The following is a 23790-nucleotide window of genomic DNA, read 5'->3' as shown; positions in this document are numbered from 1 at the left end:
AGGGAAGCTTGCCTTAACTTGATAGCATTCTGGGTGTCATAAATACTCATTCGAAATCTGAAACCCGACTTAAATCCTCCCCTTACTGAACTGAAAAAAAAGCAACATTCCCATGAAAATGATTAATAACCGGTAGCAAGTGGGATGAAGTATACTCAGTAAGGATCAGGCCCTGCAGTTCTGTTGCCAGTGCATAAAGTGTTGCTTAGTTTGCCAAGAGACAGAAAACAGGAGCGAGCTGACAAATGACATTGTCTGGCTCATGAATCTCAGCGTTGTTTTCCACATCCTATTTTATATCAGTAATTATTACACACAGCTGTACAACTGGAAAATAGCACTTGAAAACAAATGACTTACTGATGAAAATAGAGCGGGGGCATGATTTGTTTATGCTCTAAATGAATATACTGATGTATAAGTTGCCAAGTTAGTTCTGTTTAAAATATAGAAGGGTGAGTGGGTCAGATGGTCCTAGTTATAAGATAGCTTTATATATATATTTGCTCTCTAGTAAATGTAAGATAACTGAAAAGGACAGCTAGTTGTCTATTCTCTGTAATAATTATTGCATTATATGTCATAGCACTGAGCACTAACAGGCACAAAATTGCATGTGGACTTACCTGCTGTGCCTGGGCAATAGCTTATGCAGTCTGCCCTCAGCAACTTGAATTGTTGCTACAGTTGCAAGGTGCAGAATGCAGCCCTGTACTTAATGTTCATAAGCAATTGGTAAGTACAAGGTTCTATAGCGCCTTGTGACCATTGTAGATCACTAGATTGCCTCTCTGACAAGCTAGGAGAAGCAGGCCTACATACTGCCCCCAGCACACCCCTCATGAATACTGCACTCCCCTCGTGAATACAGCACTCATGAATGCAGACAGCATTGTAATCATGCAAATCACAGGTGTCTGTGCTCCAGAACAGTGGTGTAACTATGATACAGCAAACCCCGCAAGGTACGCCACTGCTCCAGAATGCAGTGAAAAGACCTGCATATAAGGACACAATGAGATGAAAAGGGTGCAAATTTCTGGAAACAGGGTTTTGCTCTTGGCATCGTAATTAAGGCCATATATTCTAATGGTAGTTTCACTAACTCATCTGCTTTCTTTTTGAACTTCTAGAGGTCCAGCAAAAGCACGGACGATGGCTTATTTTGGAGAAGGAAAGGGGCCTATTCACGTTGATAACGTAAGGTGCACGGGACATGAAAGGTCATTGGCAGACTGTATCAAGCAAGATATTGGCAAACACAACTGCCGCCATAGTGAAGATGCTGGTGTGATATGTGACTACATTATTAAAAAGTCAACAGTTGCTGCAAATAAAGGTATGTTACTACATGATGAACACTGTAGACAGAAGCAACTATTTGTGGAAGGTAAAGACCATGGAAGCCTTTATATTCCCATCTTTCATTGACTTTTCAGTCAAGGCCTCACATTTCTTTCTTGTTTAATGAGCATTCAGCTACCATGTGTACATCCCCAGCTGTGTGCCAGAGAATGACAGTGGACAGCCTTGACCTAAGCAAAAGTATGCTGTTTAAATCTTATAGGCTTGTGCACTGTATCTAGTAGAAATAAGTCTAAAGCAACTATCAACATTTATCAAGGGTCGAAGTGAATTCGAGGGAATTTTCAAAGTAAAAAAATTAGAAATTCGTTCAACTATTCGTCCACTCGATAATCAAAGTACTGTCTCTTTAAAATAACTTCGACTTCAATATTTCGCCAACATAAACCTGCCGAAGTGCTATGTTAGCCTATGGGGACCTGCCAGAGCAAGTTTTTGGGTTTCGAAAGGAAAATCGTACAATGGTACGATAACATCGTTCGAATCGTACGATTCGAAGTACGATCGTACGATGAATAAAATCCTCTGACTTCGAATGTCGGAGGATTCTATTCGATGGTCGAATTTAGAAGTATTTTCCACTTCGAAATTCGACCCTTGATAAATCTGCCCCCTTAGTATTCTTGAAAACGTTTCACCACTCGCCCAAGCTGCTTCTTCAGTCTGGTTACTTTAGACTAGTATCTACTATCATGACCTGAATTAATGCAAATATTCATAAATATAGTGTATAAATATATGTATCTATATATATATATATATATATATATATATATATATATATATATATATATATATACATATATAATTGTAGTAATTTCAAATGGGCAAGGCCTTGAGAAAGGTCCCTGAGTGGACCGAAACGTCACGTTGGCTTTACATGTATTTTTAATACACTTTGATTTTTTTCACCAAAGAACTCGGTGTTGCTGGTCATTTTTGCTTTATTATATATATATATATATATATATATATATATATATATATATATATATATATATATATATATATCTATATATATATATATATATATATATATATATATATATATTTTCAACCACAACAAAATTTCTGGTGTTGCTGGTCTTCTTTTGTACATGTGTAAATCCATTACCGTGCACCCAGGTGATGATTTAAAACGGAGTGCTGTCCATCACTACAAGATATATCTATATATATATATATATATATATATATATATATATATATAGTCCAAATCGTTCAGCACTCCACTACTCCACGCGAGTGACCCAGGTGCTACCATCCATTGCTGCATCCAAAAATCCGAAAAAATGAGGTGCACACTGGGAACTTTTGTTTAGTTTAAAAGTTCATTTTATTAAATATAGGTTAAAAAATGTATAGGTCAACGTTTCGGTCTGTTCCTGAGACCTTTATCAAGACCATTACCACACCATAAAACATATTGTCCATAAATAAGTAAAACCAATTAGCACTCACCCAACCCCGTATCGCCCCTTGGGACATGTGATGCGTAGTTCCGCCCCCTCTCAGGGGTTAAACCTGTCACCACCTGAACCACATGAAAAGAAAGAAACAAGATCAATACAAAATTGTCATTATATACATAATAACTAAATCGCAGACTTTTTACTCCCGCACAGGATATATTGCACTTGTAACAAAAAAGAGTAACAGTGTAACCCCTATCTTTGTTGCAAAAAACACAGAAGAGAGCAATACTCATTCAGCCCTGCTGGTGCTAAAGTATTCAGTTTCTTAATCCAAAATGCTTCGCGTTGTAACAGCATTTTAGATCTATCACCCCCTCTCCTGGGAGGGGGGATATGGTCAATCGCTATATATCTGAAGGTAGGTACCCTATGACCAACCTCAAGAAAATGGTTAGCCACCGGTTTATTTGTATGGCCATCTCGAAATGCTGTGCTTATTGCAGAACGATGACCATCCATTCGCAGGCGTAGGGTTTGGTCGGTTTTGCCCACATATGATAACCCACATGGACACGTGATCATGTAGACCACATGGGTTGTGGTACATGTAATGTGATGTCTTATTGCAAATCGTTTGCCTGTTTGTGGATGTAGGAAGCTGCTGCCTGGTGTCATAAATCTACATGAGGTACAGCAAGGGCACTTAAAACAACCTGGTTTGTTGTTACTCAACCATGTAACTTGGCGTGTTTGATAACATTTTACTGGATCACTTTTAACAAGAAGGTCTCTCAGATTTGTGCCTCTCTGGTAACAGTTCATAATGTTCTTTGGAACCACCTTCATGTGGTTCAGGTGGTGACAGGTTTAACCCCTGAGAGGGGGCGGAACTACGCATCACATGTCCCAAGGGGCGATACGGGGTTGGGTGAGTGCTAATTGGTTTTACTTATTTATGGACAATATGTTTTATGGTGTGGTAATGGTCTTGATAAAGGTCTCAGGAACAGACCGAAACGTTGACCTATACATTTTTTAACCTATATTTAATAAAATGAACTTTTAAACTAAACAAAAGTTCCCAGTGTGCACCTCATTTTTTCGGATTTTTATATATATATATATATATATATATATATATATATATATATATATATATATATATATATATATATATATATATAAATATATATATATTCCCTCTAACTTCCCTTCCAATAACTACATATATAACCTCTGCAAAGTAATTTTTGATGAAATTGCAATCAGTGAGAACAGGGCTTTCTGCAAACCATCTGTTGAATGACCCCACTACATTTATTAAGTGCTACTGTCCATGTTTCCCTTCAACAGATGCACTGTTCTTAAGTCACAGTCCTTCTAAAACCTGCTCTATATACTCCTCCTTGCTCACTCTGGTGGTTAATACTGTAAATTGGAGCTTTTGCACACTACGTTGATCACCAGCTGTGGGTCTCTGCACTCTCTAGTTGAAAGGGAAAACTGCCTTTTAGCCCAGAATGGTGAGCCTTTAGGTGAAGTATCATGGTCTTATTTATTAGTGAAAAAATAAGCTATAACATAATATTTATTTCACATGAGGCACAATGGCACTGTATAATTAAAACACAGGCTTTTACAAGTAATCCATTATTTATTATGGAATATGGCAGTCACAGAAAAAACAAAAATTCTCTACCTTAAAGATACAGTATCGTCAAAAAATAAAAGTGTTTTAAAGTAATGGAAATATAATGCAGTGTTGCCCTGCACTGGTAAAACTGGTGTGTTTTCTTAAGAAACACTACTATTGTTTATATAAATAAGCTGCTGTGTAGCAATGGGGGCAGCCATTCAAAGGAAAAAAAGCTCAAGTTACACAGCAGATAGCAGATAAGATCTGTCTGTCTAATGGTGTTATCTGTTATCCATTAGTTAACCTGTGCCATATAGCTGTTTTTCAATTTCCGCCATTGCTCCACAGCAGCTTGTTTATATTTACCAGTGCAGGGCAACACTACATGATATTTTCATTACTTTAAAGGAGAAGGAAAGGCAAATTATAAATATGCCTCTAATCAAAGGCTTGTGGAAAAGGAACTTACGTAGCCTTTTAAAAGTTTTCTCCCTAGTATGATGTGGAAGGAGTAGCGCTCATAGGCAGACTGCAGTGGAGGACTCGGGAGACGCCAGAGGCAGCCTTGATGCGCATTGGGTGTAATATACATCTACTGCGCAAGTCCTTCGTGCTGCCACTACTGATCTGCTGGCGCTGATTCCTAATGAGCGATACGTCTGTAGTGATGCGCTCCTGGGATCAAGTTGTTTTTTTTTTTTTCGAGCATGCGCAATACGGAGGAGGTGAAGGAAGCACCCTTTGCCCTTCCAAGATGACGCCTGTCTGATTAAATAAGCGCTGTGAACGAGGACAAGCATTACTGATGATTAGAGTGGACTATGTGACTCTCTACCGTAGCGATTTCAGAGGCCTTGGGGCGTACATTACTGGGAGATAAGTGTTTACTTTTGCCTTTCCTTCTCCATTAAAACACTTAAATTTTTTGGTGTTACTGTTCCTTTAAGGCTGGTGTAATCAGATAAATTATCTATGACAAACTATTAATAGTAGTGGTGTAAAGTATGTGGCCCTCCCAGATACAAAAAAAGTGGATGACCCTCGATTTCACCTGCATGGCAGGTCACCCACAACTTCCCCTGTGGCCGCAGATTCTGCTTCTTCTAAAAGCAATTGTTATTTCCTTACAGGCATGCCACATATTAACATTTTGACAATTCATATACTGTTTATAAAACTGGAAACTACCCCAATTTTATAAAAGCATTGTATAAAAAAATGTATAGCTGTACCACATCTTATACTGTATGTGGGTCCAGTCAACCTTGAAGTCATGTAGTCTCATGCACAAAAACTAAACATGGTGCAAGTGCAAACAATGGATGCAATTGATGGTTTATTTCTTATACAGCTTCCCTACCACCACAACAATTGCCACTGCCTTAAATTGTTGCAAAATGTTGTGTCTATAACTAGAAAAAAGCTATGCTAGAACTTGGGCACACACTTGGCTGTTTATAAATAATGCACAAGTGTCAACTGCATCATTATGAGCATCACACAGGTGTGTCCAGGCAAAGGATTTATCTTCATGCTTCCCAACAGTATGCTGTCTCTGGGGCACACGGATTTGGGCACAGTGTGTGAAAGAAACCCTGGAATTAATCATTGGTCAGTGGTAGGTGTCTGTAAAAGGGCTACTTTGTGCCTCAGACAAAGGGTGCATTAAAGCTAGGTGCAAAAAAAATTTTGGGTGCTAAAAAAGTGTTGGCACCTAGTGATATGCCTACTAATAGCAAGTGAGGCCCATATTCAGCTCTGTAACAAGGGCAGGTAGGGGATCTGAGAAAATGATGGGTTGCATTGAGAAATAAGGTCATAGTATCACCATCTCTGGAAATATTTCTTACACTTTACCATTTTCTTTTCTCAGTATTATACACTGACATCACTAGTGATCGATGAGAAGGCGATACCCTATACTCTAAACCTACATGCATATGATTTATATGCTACAAGAGCCGTACAATTTCTAATTTTCTGCAGATTTCTTTTTACTGATCACAGCCATTGTACTTTTTAGAGGTTGAACTAATATATAACCTGTCTACGTCTACCTTCCAAGGAGTTTATGAATTTTCATTTTTAGATCTTGTATCTCATTACAAGCCTGACTAAACAAAAATAAGCAAGAGGAGGATCTGTAACCTAGGACCATGGTACTCTGAAACTCATCAGAAAAAACATTTCAACTCAAAATGTAAATTCCTGTTCAAAACAGAAAGACTGGGATTAAACAATATGTAACACAATGTTACTTTTGCTTGTTGTTTCTACATCATATTTATTCTTATATAATGCTACCAATGATATAAAGCAGTGTACAATATATTTTTATGGTAAAGGCACATCTCTGGTGGTAATGCAACTTAATGCATTCCAAATGCACTTGCCTGCAACTCAGTGGGTACAAAGTAATTTGAAAGTATGGGTGGTGTTTTTTTCCTGTGTTCCCCTATGGGAGCAAGCATGAACGATCCACCTCAAGCGAACGCAGGAAGAAACACCAGTGTATAAGAGCCCTTAATGCATGGACAGAGCATGTGACTTGCAGAAGGCCACTAAAAGGTGACAGAAGTTATTTGAGAAATTGGGCTACTGTGATGCTTTTGATCAGTGACCCATGAGTAACATGTTGCTCACCAACCCCTTGGATGTTGCTCCCAGTGGCCTCAAAGCAGGTGCTTAATTTAGAATTTCAGGCATGGAGGCAAGTTTTGGTTGCATAAAAACAGGTGCACTGCCAAACAGACCCTCCTATAGGCTGCCAGTCCACATAGGGGCTACCAAATAGCCAATTACAGGCCTCATTTGGTATCCCTAGGGACATTTTTGATACTTGTGTTGCTCCCCAACTGATTTTACATTTGAATGTGGCTCAGGGGTAAAAAAGGTTGGGGACCCCTTCAGAACCTTTATCTTGTTAAGTCTGGACCCCTTAGTAGAAGCTGACATACAGTACATTCAGGTTGTTTCTTCTACTGTGCCAGGCAATGGTTTGAACGAGGGGCAAGTGTATGAATAAGAAAGGGCCTGAATAGTAAGCCAAGTCATTAATCACAATAAAATTGAAGCCGCATAGAGCAATACATTTTTTGCTTTGCTGCAGGGGATCAGCCAAAGCTGAAGAAAGCTATGAAGAGATAGAAGAGGAAGTCAAATATACTATGAAAAATAAAATTGTTAGCTGTTATCTGGTTACCTTCCCATTGCTCTGCTGTTGAGCTGCTGGGGGAAGGAGGGGGTGATAACATTCCTGCAGTACAGCAGTAAAGAGTGTCTAGCCCCATGTCAGATTTCAAAATTAAATATAAAAAATACTGGTTGTGCTTTTGAAAAGGGGATTTCAGTGCAGAAGACGGCTGGAGCAGCACTATTAACTGATGCGTTTGAAAAAAAAAAAAAAAAACATTTTTCCCATGACATCCCTTTAAGAAGCATATCAAGGGAACACAAAAGGGATGTTTGGCTTCTACAGGTGGTGCCTTTAACTGCAAAGGGCTGCTGACTGTGATGCGGCACAGATGCTTTATGTAGTAATACTAATACAAAAAAAAACCTTAAAAATAATCTTTACTTGTTCTTTAACAGATGAGTCATGTAAATAGCAGGAAATGTCCACTATGGTGCAACTCCCAACATCTCTTTAATAGTCAACCTAGTGGTAGGGGGTGGATTCTGAGTGTTGTAGTTCTGCAACAGCTAGAGAGTCAGATGTTACATATCCTCCTTGTTTATAGTATTTTCTTTTTATCAAGCTAAAGAAAAAAAAAGGCAGCACCTTTAAACAGGTCACTAAAACACAATTAAAATTCACAATGTGATAACTGTCTAATGAAGAATATTACATTGCGAAATGCGATTTTTTTTATGCTTATGACTTTTATTACATTGCCTTACATTATTTTTAAATGTTAAACAAGGGAGCAGTGTTGCTGAAGATGATATAATCGCCCATGGTACAGCGCGCCTTTGCGGGGTCAAGGATTATCTAAATGAGGCACATTAGGACATCGAATGGGCTGCAGATTTTGTTTACCATCTCTGAAAAGCGCAGTAAATCCTTTCCAGTAATGGAAGTGCACAATATGCTAGGTAGTTCCAACTGGGCCGGCATGTTTTCTGCTTTATTTGGTAATTACATACACAAATACCTTTCACAGTACAGATGGAAAGTACTATAAAAATGAATAATGAAAGACCATAGAGAGCAGGTTTACCTTACACTGGGTATTATTACAACGCAAAAATAGAGCTGCGAAGTAAAAATGTGTTAATGAACATATCTTTTACACCCCATGTGGCAAAATGCCAGCAGGGCTTCATTCTGGCTCAGTAATAAAAAAGCAGCCTCGGAGCTTGCTGCTAAACCAGCATGCACAATATATTGCTTTATACTGGTGTCCTGTGCACAGTGGAGTTGTTTTTTCCCCTCATTTTTGTATCAAATGTGTTGGATATTGAGCAGGGCTCATTTACTAAACCTGTGAACCTCACAGACAATACAAAAGTTAATGGGTTTTTAGTGCTGCTGTACTTATAGCAGCCGCATGCTAATGTTAATATTAAACCTAATGCAAACAACTCAGCCTTACTTTATTTAACTAGGAATAAAGTTGGAGCAACCATTTCAGCCTTTTTTAGGGATTGGTGACATTGCAGGCCAGGCAATGTCATAAAGCATGGCAGTGATATACTTTCCAAAAAATAACAAATTATTAAAAAAAACTAAAATCAACACGAATACTACTAGAAAATGTACTGTATGTGTGTATAAACTGGTCCATGTCTTAATATGGGTGAACATATAAGGAGACATTTATTTAGGGGGGGGGGGTAAAGTGCAATGTACAAATAATTGGAGCAAAAAGCCCACTCCTTTTTCAGCATCTAATGATGTCAGGCCAACTGCTGAATGGGACATTCCATGAACCCACTACGATTCCTCCTAATTTATTTATTTATTTTATGTATTTATTTATTTTTGCCACATAGTACAAAATAAGTAAAGAATATAAATTCTTAACAATTGTTCCAACAATATATGTTAACATTTTAAACTTTTAGCTCAAAGTGGGTATAAGTATAAGACCCTATATGGAATTTTGTGGATATGCAGCCAACAATCTATTAATTTGATAACTTCTGGGGGGGTGCGTAGTTCAATCTTTCTTGTTCCTGTTGCCAGGTATCAAGATGACTCCATGATGAGTGGGTGTTCTTTTAGAGTTTTTTCATGTTGTTTGGCTAAACATATAGACAGTAAAGTTTCTGTTGTGGTGTGGGAGAGATGTTATGTATGTTATCCAGGTGTTAAAGAATTTTGTTGTGTTTTGTTCTTTTCTTATGATTGCTTCCAACCAATCCATATGAAACATGTGGTGTAGTTTTTGTTTGACTAGTTGTATGGATGGGGATACAGGAGTTAACCATTGTTGTAATACAGTTTTTCGAGCTGCTGCCGCTAGTCTCCCGATCATATTTTTCATATTAATTACTGCATTGTTTGCAGGACCATCTCCACTTGTCTGTGGTTCAAGATTACAACATCGTCGGCCAAAACGTATTATTGGTGGAAAGAACTCCGTAAGGTAAGCATGATGTCATGTTCCGTAAGGTAAGCATGATGACATGTTCATGTGTTTTGGAGGGGGTTATGGGAATAGTCTACATTGTCTTGTTCACTAAGATAATGTATTAGGAGCACAAATATATTGCACGTTTAGACAATTCAGCTCACACATTTGGACAGATACAACTGAAAATATTAACTGCCAAAAATACATTTTTAGGCGTAGGGTTTGCACACTGTTTATCTCTTCTGAGGCTCAATTAAACAAGGCACACCTTTTTAACTAAATGTCAGTAAGTGGATACACATTTCAGGGGTGTGCCCTTTTATTGAATAAACTGAGTGTGAAAAGTCCTGGCACTTATTCAGTACATGGTTTTGTTTTCTATGCTTGGCACAACATCTTTTAGGGGAACATATTATAGTTACATAGTTAAAATAAGTTCAACCCCTCCAAATGAAAACCCAGCATCCATACATACACCCCTCCCTACTTTTAATTAAATTATATCTACCCATACCTATACTAACTATAGAGCTTAATATCACAATAGCCTTTGATATTATGTCTGTCCAAAAAATCATCCAAGCCATTCTTAAAGGCATTAACAGAATCAGCCATCACAACATCACCCGGCAGTGCATTCCACAACCTCACTGTCCTGACTGTGAAGAACCCCCTACGTTGCTTCAAATAAAAGTTCTTTTCTTCTAGTCTAAAGGGGTGGCCTCTGGTACGGTGATCCTCTTTATGGGTAAAAAGGTCCCCTGCCATTTGTCTATAATTATACTATATACTATATATACTATACTATATTATACCCTTGGGGACATTACTATATAAATGATATATAAGTGACACTGATGAGATATATTCTCTTTGAAAACAATTGTTCTATTAAACAATTGTTCTAATAAACAAGTGTGCCCTCTATCATCAGATACAGGTGGGATACATTTATTGTGGTGATGACTAAGGGTAGAACTAAACAATGCGCATACCTCTGTTCCGACGCCAGGCAGTGCAGGCGTCACGTCAGATGCGCTGAATCTAGTAATAGGAATGTCGCACGTAGAAGCTGATTCTGTCCGACGCGACTGTCGGATGAAGACGCAACATGCAGCGTTCGCATCCGACAGTCCTGTCGGATGAAATTAGCTTCTTCGTGCAATATTCCTATTACAATTACGATCTTTCTTGGAAAAGATCTTTCCAAGAAAGATTGTTTGTTTAAATACACACGTGTAGAGCTGAATCGTCAGATATACAGGTAGAAACATTCAGGACTAACAATGGCCGATGTTTGGGTGCCTTCAAAAGCACCCGATCAAAATTTTTTCCATCCAGCCCGATATCCAAGTCTTATGCCTATATTGGTCGGCTTGTTTCCCACCATACACGCACCAAATATCGTACGAAAATTCATTTTGTACGATATTATCTGTGCGTCTATGGCCACCTTTACATTAGATTCGGTGCATCTGATGTGACGCCTGTGATTCCTCGCATCGGAACGGAGGTAAGCGAATTGTATAGTTCTACCCTAAGAGTGCTAAGTACACCCACATAAAGTCACCTTAGTACACCTTGGAAACTGCCGGTTTTGTAAACCTTTGAATCTGTAGGTGATAGGTCTGCACAGTAGTGTAGTATACATGGTAAATAACATAGATGATTTGCATTTTCCTCCCAGAAAAAAAGTGGTTCATTTAAGTTACTCAGTATCTTCATTCATAAATAGGAACATCAAAGTAAAATATACTTAAAAACAATTTGTATGGAGAAAAATAAAATAAATATCTTTATTTCAGATGCAGGTGTTCCATATAGTTACATCGTAAAATGCAAAATAATGCACGCGGGACATGCAGGGCTATGGCAGGATATATGTAGGATTAATGGTTTTTCTTGAGGGCACCAACAGAGAGAGAAGACATCTAGGAATGATTATTTCAGCTCACTTGTAGTAAGTAAACAAAACAACACAACAGCTGTGTATATCTAGCATTTCTGCACATAGATTAGCACACTATCTGCACTAAGCTTGCCTACATACATTACTTATATACAGTAGAACCCCAATTTTACGTTTTTCAGGGGACCAGGAAAAAATTATGTTAAATCAGGGAAATGTGTTAAATTAAGTTTTTCAAGTACAGAAAGGATATAAGCACAGGAGTCCATTTTACTTTGAGATACAATATTTACTGTGTTAATAACAAGGGTTAAAGGGAAACTGTCATGGGAAAAAAATTTTTTTCAAAATGAATCAGTTAATAGTGCTGCTCCAGCAGAATTCTCCACTGAAATCCATTTCTCAAAAGAGCAAACAGATTTTTTTATATTCAATTTTGAAATCTGACATGGGGCTAGACATATTGTAAATTTCCCAGCTGCCCCAAGTCATGTGACTTGTGCTCTGATAAACTTCAATCACTCTTTACTGCTGTACTGCAAGTTAGAGTGATATCACCCCCTCCCTTCCCCCCCCCCCAGCAGCCAAACAAAAGAACAATGGGAAGGTAACCAGATAGCAGCTCCCTAACACAAGATAACAGCTGCCTGGTAGATCTAAGAACAACACTCAATAGTAAAAACCCATGTCCCACTGAGACACATTCATTTACATTGAGAAGGAAAAACAGCAGCCTGCCAGAAAGCATTCCTCTCCTAAAGTGCAGGCACAAGTCACATGACTGGGGCAGCCGTGGAAATTGACAAAATGTCTAGCCCCATGTCAGATTTCAAAATTGAATATAAAAAAATCTGTTTGCTCTTTTGAGAAATGGATTTCAGTGCAGAATTCTGCTGGAGTAGTACTATTAACTGGCGCGTTTTGAAAAAAACACGTTTTCCCATTACAGTATCCCTTAAAGCATTGCAGTGTTAATGTTACACTATAAGGGGCATGAGCAAGGCCTCTCTGACAATCACATACACAACCTAAAGCAATAAGTGATTGGTGCAGGACTGTATAAGGGGCAGACTAAATGGAATTGACCATTTACAGGCAGAATCATGGCAAAATATACATCTGGTTAGTATTTTAAACCTCTTTATTTCATAAATAATAACATTCATAGAGGAACAAAAGCAGTTTTTGGGTACAAAATTTTGATGTAACATCTGGGAAAACATTACTTAAAATTAGGGAAATGCACCAACTGAAATACATTATAAATTGGTGGGACCACAAATAAAAAATGTAAAATGCGGGGAAACTTAAAATCAGGAAAAATCGAGATCTCACTGTATATGTAATATGTATCAAGCAAGAGAATTTTCCCATTAATGACCACAAGTGACCTGGATTTGTTCCTCTTAGGGGGGGCTGGCCATGGCAGGTGGCTTTGCGGCTGAAGTCTTCTCATGGTGATGGAAGATTGTTATGTGGCGCAACTCTGATCAGTAGCTGCTGGGTGCTTACAGCTGCTCACTGCTTTAAGAGGTAAGGGGACATAGCTGAACAAGATCAGATGTGTTACATTTGATAGAATATTTGCATTTACATTTATTTCCTGCTCTAAATAGAAATCATATTACTGAAACAGTTATTGCATGTGAACCTAAGTTAGTAAGCATAGCACAATACCTTAGTAACCATATACTGTATAACCAAGCTGGAAATATCAGAATATCACATTTCAGAGTATGGGACCTGTTATCCAGAATGCTGGGGACCTGGGGTTTTCCAGACAATGGAATTTTCCATAATTTGGATCTTCATACCGTAGTCTACTGGAAAATCATGTAAACATTAAGGGGGAGATTTATCAAAGGTTGACGTGAAAATTCTAATTAAAAAATTTTTTAAATTTTCAGCTAATTTTTTGTTTCGACTAGGGAATGTACTGTCTCTTTAAAAATTCAATTCGACCATTCGCCATCTAAAACCTGCCAAATTGCTGTTTTAGCCTATAGGGAAAACCCCTAGAACCCACTTGGAGTCAATTGGTGGACTATGAAAAAATTTTTTTGGAAAAACTTAGAATCAAATTCGTTCAATGCGCTGTTGCTTCGATTAGTACAATTCAAATGTGATTGAAAATGGACCTATTCGGCCATGAAAACCGTTCAGTTGGTCTTTTTTAATTAAAATTTTGAAGTTTTTCAAATTCGACCCTGATAAATCTGCCCCCAAATAAACACAATAGGCTGGTTTTGCCTCCAATACGGATTTATTATATCTTAGTTTGGATCAAGTACAAGGTACTGTTTTATTATTACAGAGACAATGGAAATTGTCGATTATGGGAGATGGCCTTTCGGTAATTCGAAGCTTTCTGGATAATAGGTTTCTGAATAACTGATCCCAGACCAGTATTGTAAATCAGTTAAATACAGAACAACATTTGGCCACTAAATGGCAGGCTGCTGGGTCAAACCAAAATGGTGGAAAGGTCTAAATTAAGTGTTTTGGTCAGCGTAACGACTAGCTGTATCAAAGGCTTTCCAACTGATGACCAATTACTTGATCTGTGTTATCTGCTCCGGTTTGGGGTTATAATGATTTACGACAGATAAACATAGGTTCTCCAAGACCACAATGCAGCTATTAGAAGATTTTTTAAAGGGACAATATCAGTTTTGTTATCTTTCACTGATTATGTTTCTTAATGTTAATACACACACCTAAAATGTACTTGTATACTTTTCTTTATTCCTATTAACGCATTCTGAATTCTGCCCACTAGATGGTGAATATAGTAAACGCGAAGCTAAGAAAACTGTCTGCTAAAATGTTAGGACTTTGCATTGCTCTGAAGGCCCCAGACATGATATCATCCAGCCCCGTCAGCATTTTTATTACTGCCCTTCTATATAGTTCAATACTTTAATACCTTGGAGTAGATTGTCTTCATAAAGTTATAAATGAAACACCAAAAATAGAAATACACAGTTAAAATGAAAATTATTATTTTGAATTAATATATAGGCCATTTTTGCATTTGTTGAGATGCCATTTCTGAAATATAATGCACGTGTTTTTACTGCGGTGTTTGCTCTGGGCTCAGACATCTTTGCCTGTTCTCTAAACAAAGGTCACCCCAACAATTGTCTTCAGTCAAGCCTTAGATAATACATATAATATGGATGATCTACTCCCTTTAGCTTTTCAGACTGAACGTCTGCCTTTCACCCTGACATTCTCTTTGTTCAAATACTGTAATAATCTCCTATTTGTCTCCTTATTGCGGCAACTCATGCAAACAGTCTGCAAGTTCTCACCCCAGTTTTATGGCTTAAGGCTCTAATACAAAATTGCATTGCAGCTCTGTCAGAAATCTTCTCTGTCATTACATTGCCGAATCCACCCTCATCCACTATGGCACACTGGGGCTCATTTATCAGCACTGGGCAAATTTGCACCTGGGCAGTAACCCATAGCAACTAATCATATTTTAGCTTCCATTGTTCTTCCTGCATCTGGTTGGCATTTCCACAAATCAGACTTGTAACATCTAGAAAGACGCATTAGGCTGTAACTTCAATGGCCAAGCAGCCAATGGAATATCAGTTCTTCTGTGGAAGTAGCACAGAATGATGCCCACTCCTGTGCAAAAAAAAATGACTTAGATATTAGTTATTCATAAGCTCACTAGAATAATAAATGTACTCCAAATTGCAAACCACATACGGGCCATTACTGTTCTTCTGTTCCATACAGTTATGGGACCCATTATCCCAAACCCAGAATGCTCGTATTACAGGAAGGCCATCTTCCACAGACTCCATTTTAAACAAATAATTTAAATTTTTGAAAATGGTTTCCTTTGTCTCTGTAATAATAGAACAGTACCTTGTACTTGATGGTAACTACGATAGAATTAATCCTCATCGGAGGAGGCTACATGATCTACTTTGGTTTATTTAAAGGTGAAGTAAAGTCGAAAATAGAATAGAGCTAGAACTGCTGTATTTTGTATACTAAAACATAAACATGAACTTACTGCACCACAAGCCGAATTAAACAAATAAATTATGGTTTCAAAGTTGGCCACAGGTGGTCACCAACTTGTAACTTTGTTAAACATCTCTGCAAGACCAAGACTGTGCACATGCTCAGTGTGTTCTAGGCTGTTTAGGGATCGTCATAAATTATCAAAACAGCACAAGTCAAATAATATCTGTCAGAAGCCAATACAGAATCAGGATATACAGACTGCACTGAGTCCTTTGTTGTCATGTAATCTAATGTGGATTTTATAGTTTTTTATTGCCAAATACAAACTTTCCCCAACTCTGCAGAACCAGTGGCTGCAGCAAAATAATCTTTCAAATAGAATCTCAGTTTATATGTTTAAATCTGGCGCCATGATCTTTGTCCCTGCAGCTGGAGTTGGAAACAGTAAAGGGGATGTAAAGGCAAAAATAAAATCCAATACAAATCTCTAAACAGTCGCTGACTGCTATACAGGGAAACAAACGAAGCTGCTTGAGTTCAGCATGGCTGGGAAGTAAGGCGGGGGCTCCCCCTGCTGTTCGTAAGTATGATTGTTTCCCTGCAGAGCAGTTAGGGACTGTCTGAAAATTCCTATCCACAGCAGTAAATGAAGGGAGAATTTTACTGCATACAGTCAGGTTTCTTATAAAAACTGGACACATTTTTTTTTATTAAAGTATATTGGAGATAGGTTTCTTTTTCATTAAAGAAAGTAAAAATTGGATTTTATTTGTTTGCCTTTACATGCCCTTTAATGTTTATATGATTTAAAGTATGGAGATCCAAATAATGGAATGACCCCTTATCCGTAAAACCCCAGTTCCAAAGTATTCTGGATAACAGATCCTATACCTGTCTCCATCAACAAAATGTTGTGAGGAGCTCACCGTTCTCTTCCAGACATCTGCGGGGGGGGGGGGTCTAGGTCACGTCTCTCTGCAACTAATTCCCTTGCCACACTGCTAGCATCTGAACTCAAGACTTTACCACACATCTCCTCAATAATAATAAGGTTCTCTGTATCTGTGAAAAATGGATTACAATTCACATTTTTTCCTTGTTTTGACTAATGTTAAAACCTCCCAATCTCATTTAAAATACCTGCATTAAAGAAAAGAAAACCAAACAGATTTTGAAGTACAGGTACGGGATCCGTTATCCAGAAACTCATCATCCAGAAAGTTCTGAATTACAAAAGGGTTGTCTCCCATAGACTCCATTTTATCAAAATAACCCAAATTTTTAAAAACGATTTCCTTTTTTTCTGTAATAATAAACAGTAGCTTGTACTTGATCCAAACGAATATATAATTAATAATTATTGGAGGCAAAACCAGCCGATTGGGTTTATTTAATGTTTATATGAAGGTATGAAGATTCAAATTAGGGAAAGATCCGTTATCCGGAAAACCCCAGGCTCGAGCAATCTGGATAACAGGTCCCATACCTGTACAACATTCCTCCACAGATTATTCTTGTTCTTCTTTATTATAATGAGGTACAAATTCCAGTGCTTCAGAAAGTGTCTTAATCTACATTTTCTGAGAGTTTAGGTTTGTGATAAAATCTGGGATTTTTTTTCTGTCAGTATGTTATATCTGGAAAAATGTATGTCATCCTGTATTTGTGATTGTGTTGTTCTGTGTGGGTGTGGCACTGCTTATGTTTCTGTTGCCATTTGTCAGTCTGTATTCATAACAAAAATAGCAGTTCTGATACACGCAGAGAGGATGTATACTAATGCCTAATGAATATCCACATAAAAAACTCTACAGCTGTAAAACTTGTTGCTGTGGTTTTGTCCATTATCCTGTGCTTGTTTCTATGACTACTGCAATTTACAATAGAGAATGTGTGACATTTGCTTTGTGAGCATGAATGTGAGCCAAAAAACTGGCAAACCATATGGAGACAGGTAATGAATTCAAACTGCCCGGAATACCAATGTCTTCCGCAATTACACTATTTTAAAAAATGCAGAAACGTTATGTATATGTTACAGCACTTTACCCATCTCTTTTTTCTAATGCTTTTTATAATATAGAAACATTTTTTTAAAGCAATAATTGACATATCTAATTACATTTTGAACTGATACAGAATAAAGCAGAATAAAAAAAGAAACCCCTCTGAAGTCATCCCTAGTTTACCTGTGACCAATATGAAAATGAATAGTCTGATGATTTGGAATTATAGCAGCATACTGTTGGTCTATAGCTGTCATGGGGAGAATAGATCATCTCCAGATCCTGTATTGCTTGGAACCTGAGACCTTCACCTTAAGTAATGAGAATGACAGGGCAATGCTTTGGTGAAAAAAATCCATACTCCATGCCTTTTCTCTTTAAAAAAAAAAGTACATTCCCCCTGGCAGATGTGCATTTATTAAAAGATGGTTTAGAGACATATGAATTATTATTTATTATGAGTAGAAATATTATGGGGTTATCTGGAAGCCTATTACCCAGAAATTTGAAAGATATGACAACACCATTTCTCATACTGTCCTATTTTAAAAAAGCATACTTGTAGTTGATGTTAGCAATAATCCATTATGGAAAGATTCCTTATCTGGAAAACCCCAGGTTGCAAGCATCCTAAATAATAGATCCCATACATGTATACGTAATAATACAATTTTAAAAGAAAACTGCATTAAAACAATGATTAGGTTAGCAGCATTTGTTTAATATAAACTGTACCTTTGACAAACAGAAAGAGCCAAAGAAAACAAACTTGTCCTCTTAATCGTTCCAAATAACGATAAACTGAAAATGTGCTCTTGTCAATCTGCTAGTGGCTGTAAGGCAAATAAATATGTCTCATTTACACTTGTAAGCAAGGAGTATAGAACAAATGATAATTGACTGGAATATGTTTGCTGTTCTTGAAGATGATTGTTGAAGTAATAATAAATTATTATTAGCTCAGCGTGCTTTTCATTCCCATGAATAGTCCAACTTTTCTCTGTAGTTGAATATTCCAAACTAAATTTGGCAGGCTAGGTTGTGCTGCAATTAAAGGTCTTTGTAATCATTTTAAGAGACAAGAGGGTCATTTACTTCATGCAACTGAAAATTATCTAAACCAATTTGTTGCTATAAGCAACTGCATTTGAGCAATGCATCATCTGTTAGTAAATGAGCCCTTCAGACCAATTAGTTAAAATGTATGTACGACCAAAACCAAGAGTATGTAGTATTCTATATTGTTAATGTGTGGCTAAGAGATTGGTTGCAGGGAGGACAGATTTGGGACTTTAGAAATCTAGAGTGATTATTCCACATTTATTAGGGATGGGCTACACTTCAATGCAAAGCAAAAGAAAATGTGGATGGCGAGATAGATCAGGGTATTGTATATAATAAGAAGGAGCAGAAGCCATATATAGGAAATATAATAACTAGTACCAGTATTAAACATATCTTTCCCAATGCAACATGGTTGTCAGTAAAATGGGAGAGCTGGAGTTAATGGCTTTAAAGCCTAAAATAAAGTTTTGAAAAATAATGAGAGGGTTGAGTCTTGAGGGTTAAACTTTTCACAGATGGTAATGCAAATTCATTTTAGGGGTATGCCAAAGACAGAAAGGGCTGCAAGGTTGGGACAATACTTATTAAAGGAACTGTAACACTAAAATGTTTTAAGTTAAAAATCCACTGTACCGGTCTCAAAGTAGAGCTCTATTCTTCAGAAAGTTTATTATATTAAGGGGCCAATTCATTAACTTCGAGTGAAGGAATAGAAGAAAAAATACTTCGAATTTGAAAGTGTTTTTTTGGCTACTTCGACCATCGAATGGGCTACTTCGACCTTCGTCTACGACTTCGAATCGAAGGATTCAAACCAAAAATCATTCGACTATTTGACCATTCAATAGTCGAAGTACTGTCTCTTTAAGAAAAAACTTCGACCCCCTAGTTCGCCAAATAAAAGCTATCGAACCCAATGTTAGCCTATGGGGAAGGTCCCCATAGGCTTGGCTAAGTTTTTTTGGTCGAAGGATAATCCTTCGATCGTTCGATTAAAATCCTTCAAATCGTTCGATTCGAAGGATTTAATCGTTCGATCGAACGATTATTCCTTCGATCGTTCGATCGAAGTATTTGCGCAAAATCCTTCGACTTCGATATTCGAAGTCGAAGGATTTTCATTCCCAGTCGAATATCGAGGGTTAATTAACCCTCGATATTCGACCCTTGATGAATGTGCCCCTAAATGTATCATCAATACCATTATAAAACGCTGTACCCTGTCTTCCCAATAAGGCGAAAAAATGACTCTGAAAGATACAAGGTGCACATCTTCTCATAGCCAGACTTCTAAACTGCACCAGGTCCACTTTTTATTCAGTTTGTCCATTAATGACTTGGGTGAGGGCATTGTAAGCAATGTATTTGTATTTGCCATGGACACAATACTATGCAAACCAATTAATTCAATCCAGGATGCGGCATATTGCAGGAAGATCTGGACAAATTGGTAAATTGGGAAGCTAAGCGGTAGATGAGATTCAATGTTGATAAATGTAAAGTGCATTGTACAAAAATATGCTAGCCAATGATACCCTTAATAGTAATAAGTTATACATATACTTGGCTAAAACAAGCAATGCCATTCAGCAGCAGGAAGGGCCAGCAACATTTTGTCCCATATTAAAAGGAGTATAGAGTCAGGGGAGGAAAGCATCATATATCTTTACAAAGCACTGGTAAGGCCCCATATAGAATATTCAGTGCAATTTCGGTCTCCAATCCTTAAAAGTGATTTTAATGAAATAGACAATCCAAAGAGAGCTACTAAATTGAAAGGGGCATGGAAAGTCTCAGTTATGAGAAAAGGGTGGCTAAGCTGAGGTTGTTTACAGTAGAGACTAGGCACTTTAGTGGGGGAATATGATCACTTCGTACAAATATGCAAGGGCACCATACAATAAACAGTGTTCGTTATTTACCAGCAGGTCATTCCAGCAGATTCATTCCCCCCAATTCAGTTTAGAAAATAGGATTCATTTCAAGATGTGGATAGGGTTTTTTAAAGTAAGAGCTGTGAAGCTGTGGAGTTCTCTTCTTGAGACTGCAGTCTAGCAGATACATTAGGTAGTTTCTAGAAAGGATTTTAGAAAGTGAGAAAATACAAAGTTACAGTAATTGCTTTTAGTACAAAGTCAAACCAGGACTTGCTCGATTGTCCTCTTTAAGTCAGAAAGGAATTTTCTCCTCCTGAGACGCTGAAACGCATGAAACGTTTTAACCATATGTATTGTGTTACTATGCTTTGAACAATGTGTTTGGTTAACATTGTATTTCCATTAGATTTGATCAATATTGAAATTGGCTGAATCCAATTTTCTGCAACGATACATTCACTTCCTCAGATGAAAGGTACCGTAAAACAAGATTGATTTAGAAGAGTCATTCTGATTTGATATTTGGCACAATATATTGCAATGACCATTATGGCTCAATCCGATCATTCCAATAATATGACGATGGCTCAGTTAGCCGTAATGGAGTTGTCACATATACAGGTATGGGACCTGTTATCCAGGGACCTGGGATTTTCTGGATAACAGTCTTTTTTTATTTTTTTTTGGATCTGCATATATTAAATAAACCCAACATTAAATACCCAATAGGCTTGTTTAGCCTCCAATAAGGATTGATTATATCTTGGTTTGGATGAAATACAAGGTATTGTTTTGAATTATTTGGATAATTTATTTGAGTCTATGGAAGATATCCTTATTGGATAACAGATCCCCTACTTGTACTACCACTGTATTATTCCAAGGCTCCTTTCTGAAGGATATATAAGCATTACTCTTTCCACCCTGCATGCATAACTTTAGCCTGCATTTTGGACTGTATTAAGAGAGGGCCAAGGTGACTAGGTAAAAGTCAGCTTTATTTCCTTCCACTGTCTCAGTCTACCAATCACATTGAATATGCACTTGCAAATTAAGCCCACAGTAATCTAAAATGCATTAGAGGTAGTAGGTCACAGAACCCCATTAACAACAATGTCAATAAACGATCAATAATCTGCTAAGTCATATGGTACATTGCCCCCAAAAAGGTCAGAAACAACTTTTACTCTGAGTAGGGTTATGGGGTCAGTCCTCTTGGGTAAATGGAAGCTTGATTAATCCTGTACATTTGCTTTGCCTTGACTTAGTACAGGCTAACAACCCGTGAGTGATTACATGGAATACATATATTAAGTACAGAATGTGATTACTTGCTGACAGTAGTAGTTTTACATCAGCAGCAGATTGATGTTAATAATTATATCGGTATGTTTTTGTCTATTATCCCCTCATGATCAATGTCCAGGTCACAGTGATTGATTGATTGAATAGACTGCAAAATTAATGTTTTGAACAGTTCAGAGGAAACTGTAATTTTCTTTAGAAAAGCAGCATAAAATAGCCTTCACAACCATTACCCTCTTTCACTCACATTCATATACCGACAAAGTGACATGAGACTTACATATCTGTGCCGATATTCCTTATAATGACAAATATATACGGTATATGGGCACCACTCTGCAAATGCAGTATTTTAACGACTTAAAACCAGAAAAAAACAGTTACCTTGCAGAATTTAAAACGGCTTCCCTGAATTCTCTGCAGATTTAATGTGGTCTCCCGCACCGTTCCTTCCCAGAAAATCTCTCAAAAATATGACATCACATATCAAGTCTGTTCTCATTACTTTCGCCAAGTAAAAAGCACTCGTGCCAGAACTGGAAATGGATTTTATAATTAGAAACAGAATATGGATGGTGTAAAATTGTGCCAAGATAAAAATTAAGCCATGGATAATTATTTTTCGACCGGTGCAGTAAGCATCATAGCCCTCTCTAATTAATGTAAAAAGGCATTTTTTTATGATTATTGACATGGGGTTTGTATTTATAACCAATCATAATATATCAGCAAATTACATAGTGTGAAATAAATTCAAATGATGATGATTAGAATACTGCATTCAACATGTGCCATGATTTGCAAACATAAGGTAACAAGTAAAATATTGAATAAACATTAACAGTTTTCCATATTTAAACCTGCTGCATATTCTGGCTTGTATGTAGGGAATTTACTGCTAGGATTAAAAATATTAATACAGGTATGGGATCCGTTAGCTGGAAACCTGTTATTCGGAAAGTGCCGAATTACGCAAAGGCTGTCTCCCATAGACTCCATTTTATTCAAATAATCCAAATTTTTAGAAATCATTTCCTTTTTCTCTGTAATAATAAAACAGTACCTTGTACTTGATCCCAACTAAGATATAATTAATCCTCATTGGAAGCGAAACCAGCTTATTGGGTCTATTTAATATTTACATGATTTTCAGCAGGCTTGACGTATGAAGATCTGAATTACAGAAAGATCTGTTATCTGGAAAACCCCAGGTCCTCAGCAATCTGGATAACAGGTCCACTACCTGTATACTTAGGTTGATTGGCTTCTGATGAAATTGCCCTAGCATGTCCTGTGGGATGGGATATAAGTTTTAAAAATCCCATAGAAATGAATGGAGAGAGGCGGAATTTCACTCTAGTGGACTGTGGCGATCTCTATCTTCACTCTTTGATAAATATACCCCCAAGTACGCTAGTTAGTAAAATATGCTCAAATAGTCACAACCTGGACATTCAAGAAAATGGGCAGCAAGTAGACAAACACTCCCTTCAATTGCATCTCATTCAACAGCAAGCACTTGTAGATGCAAGGGAGCCCTTTATTTACCACTTAGTCAAAGCAATGAATTAAACACGCTCTATTTTGCCACTCATGCAGCACAATAGACATTACTAGCAAATCTGCGCATGGTATACATGAAC

At 37.4% G+C, this 23790-nt stretch overlaps 1 protein-coding gene across 1 annotated transcript in view; it reads left to right on the top strand.

The window, feature by feature from the left end:
* The window catches only part of prss12.L (serine protease 12 L homeolog), a 92907-nt gene that overhangs the window by 57009 nt on the left and 12108 nt on the right, over positions 1-23790 (top strand). The window contains exons 9-11 of the mRNA XM_018251626.2: positions 1134-1339; positions 9929-10007; positions 13315-13437. Of these exons, the coding sequence (XP_018107115.1) occupies positions 1134-1339; positions 9929-10007; positions 13315-13437 (408 nt within the window). The remainder of the gene's footprint in view (positions 1-1133; positions 1340-9928; positions 10008-13314; positions 13438-23790) is intronic.

The sequence above is a fragment of the Xenopus laevis genome, chromosome 1L, assembly GCF_017654675.1.
Source record: "Xenopus laevis strain J_2021 chromosome 1L, Xenopus_laevis_v10.1, whole genome shotgun sequence".
Classification (NCBI taxonomy): Eukaryota; Metazoa; Chordata; class Amphibia; order Anura; family Pipidae; genus Xenopus; species Xenopus laevis.
Note: the sequence above shows the minus strand (reverse complement) of the source record. Positions and strands in the feature narration are given on the sequence as shown.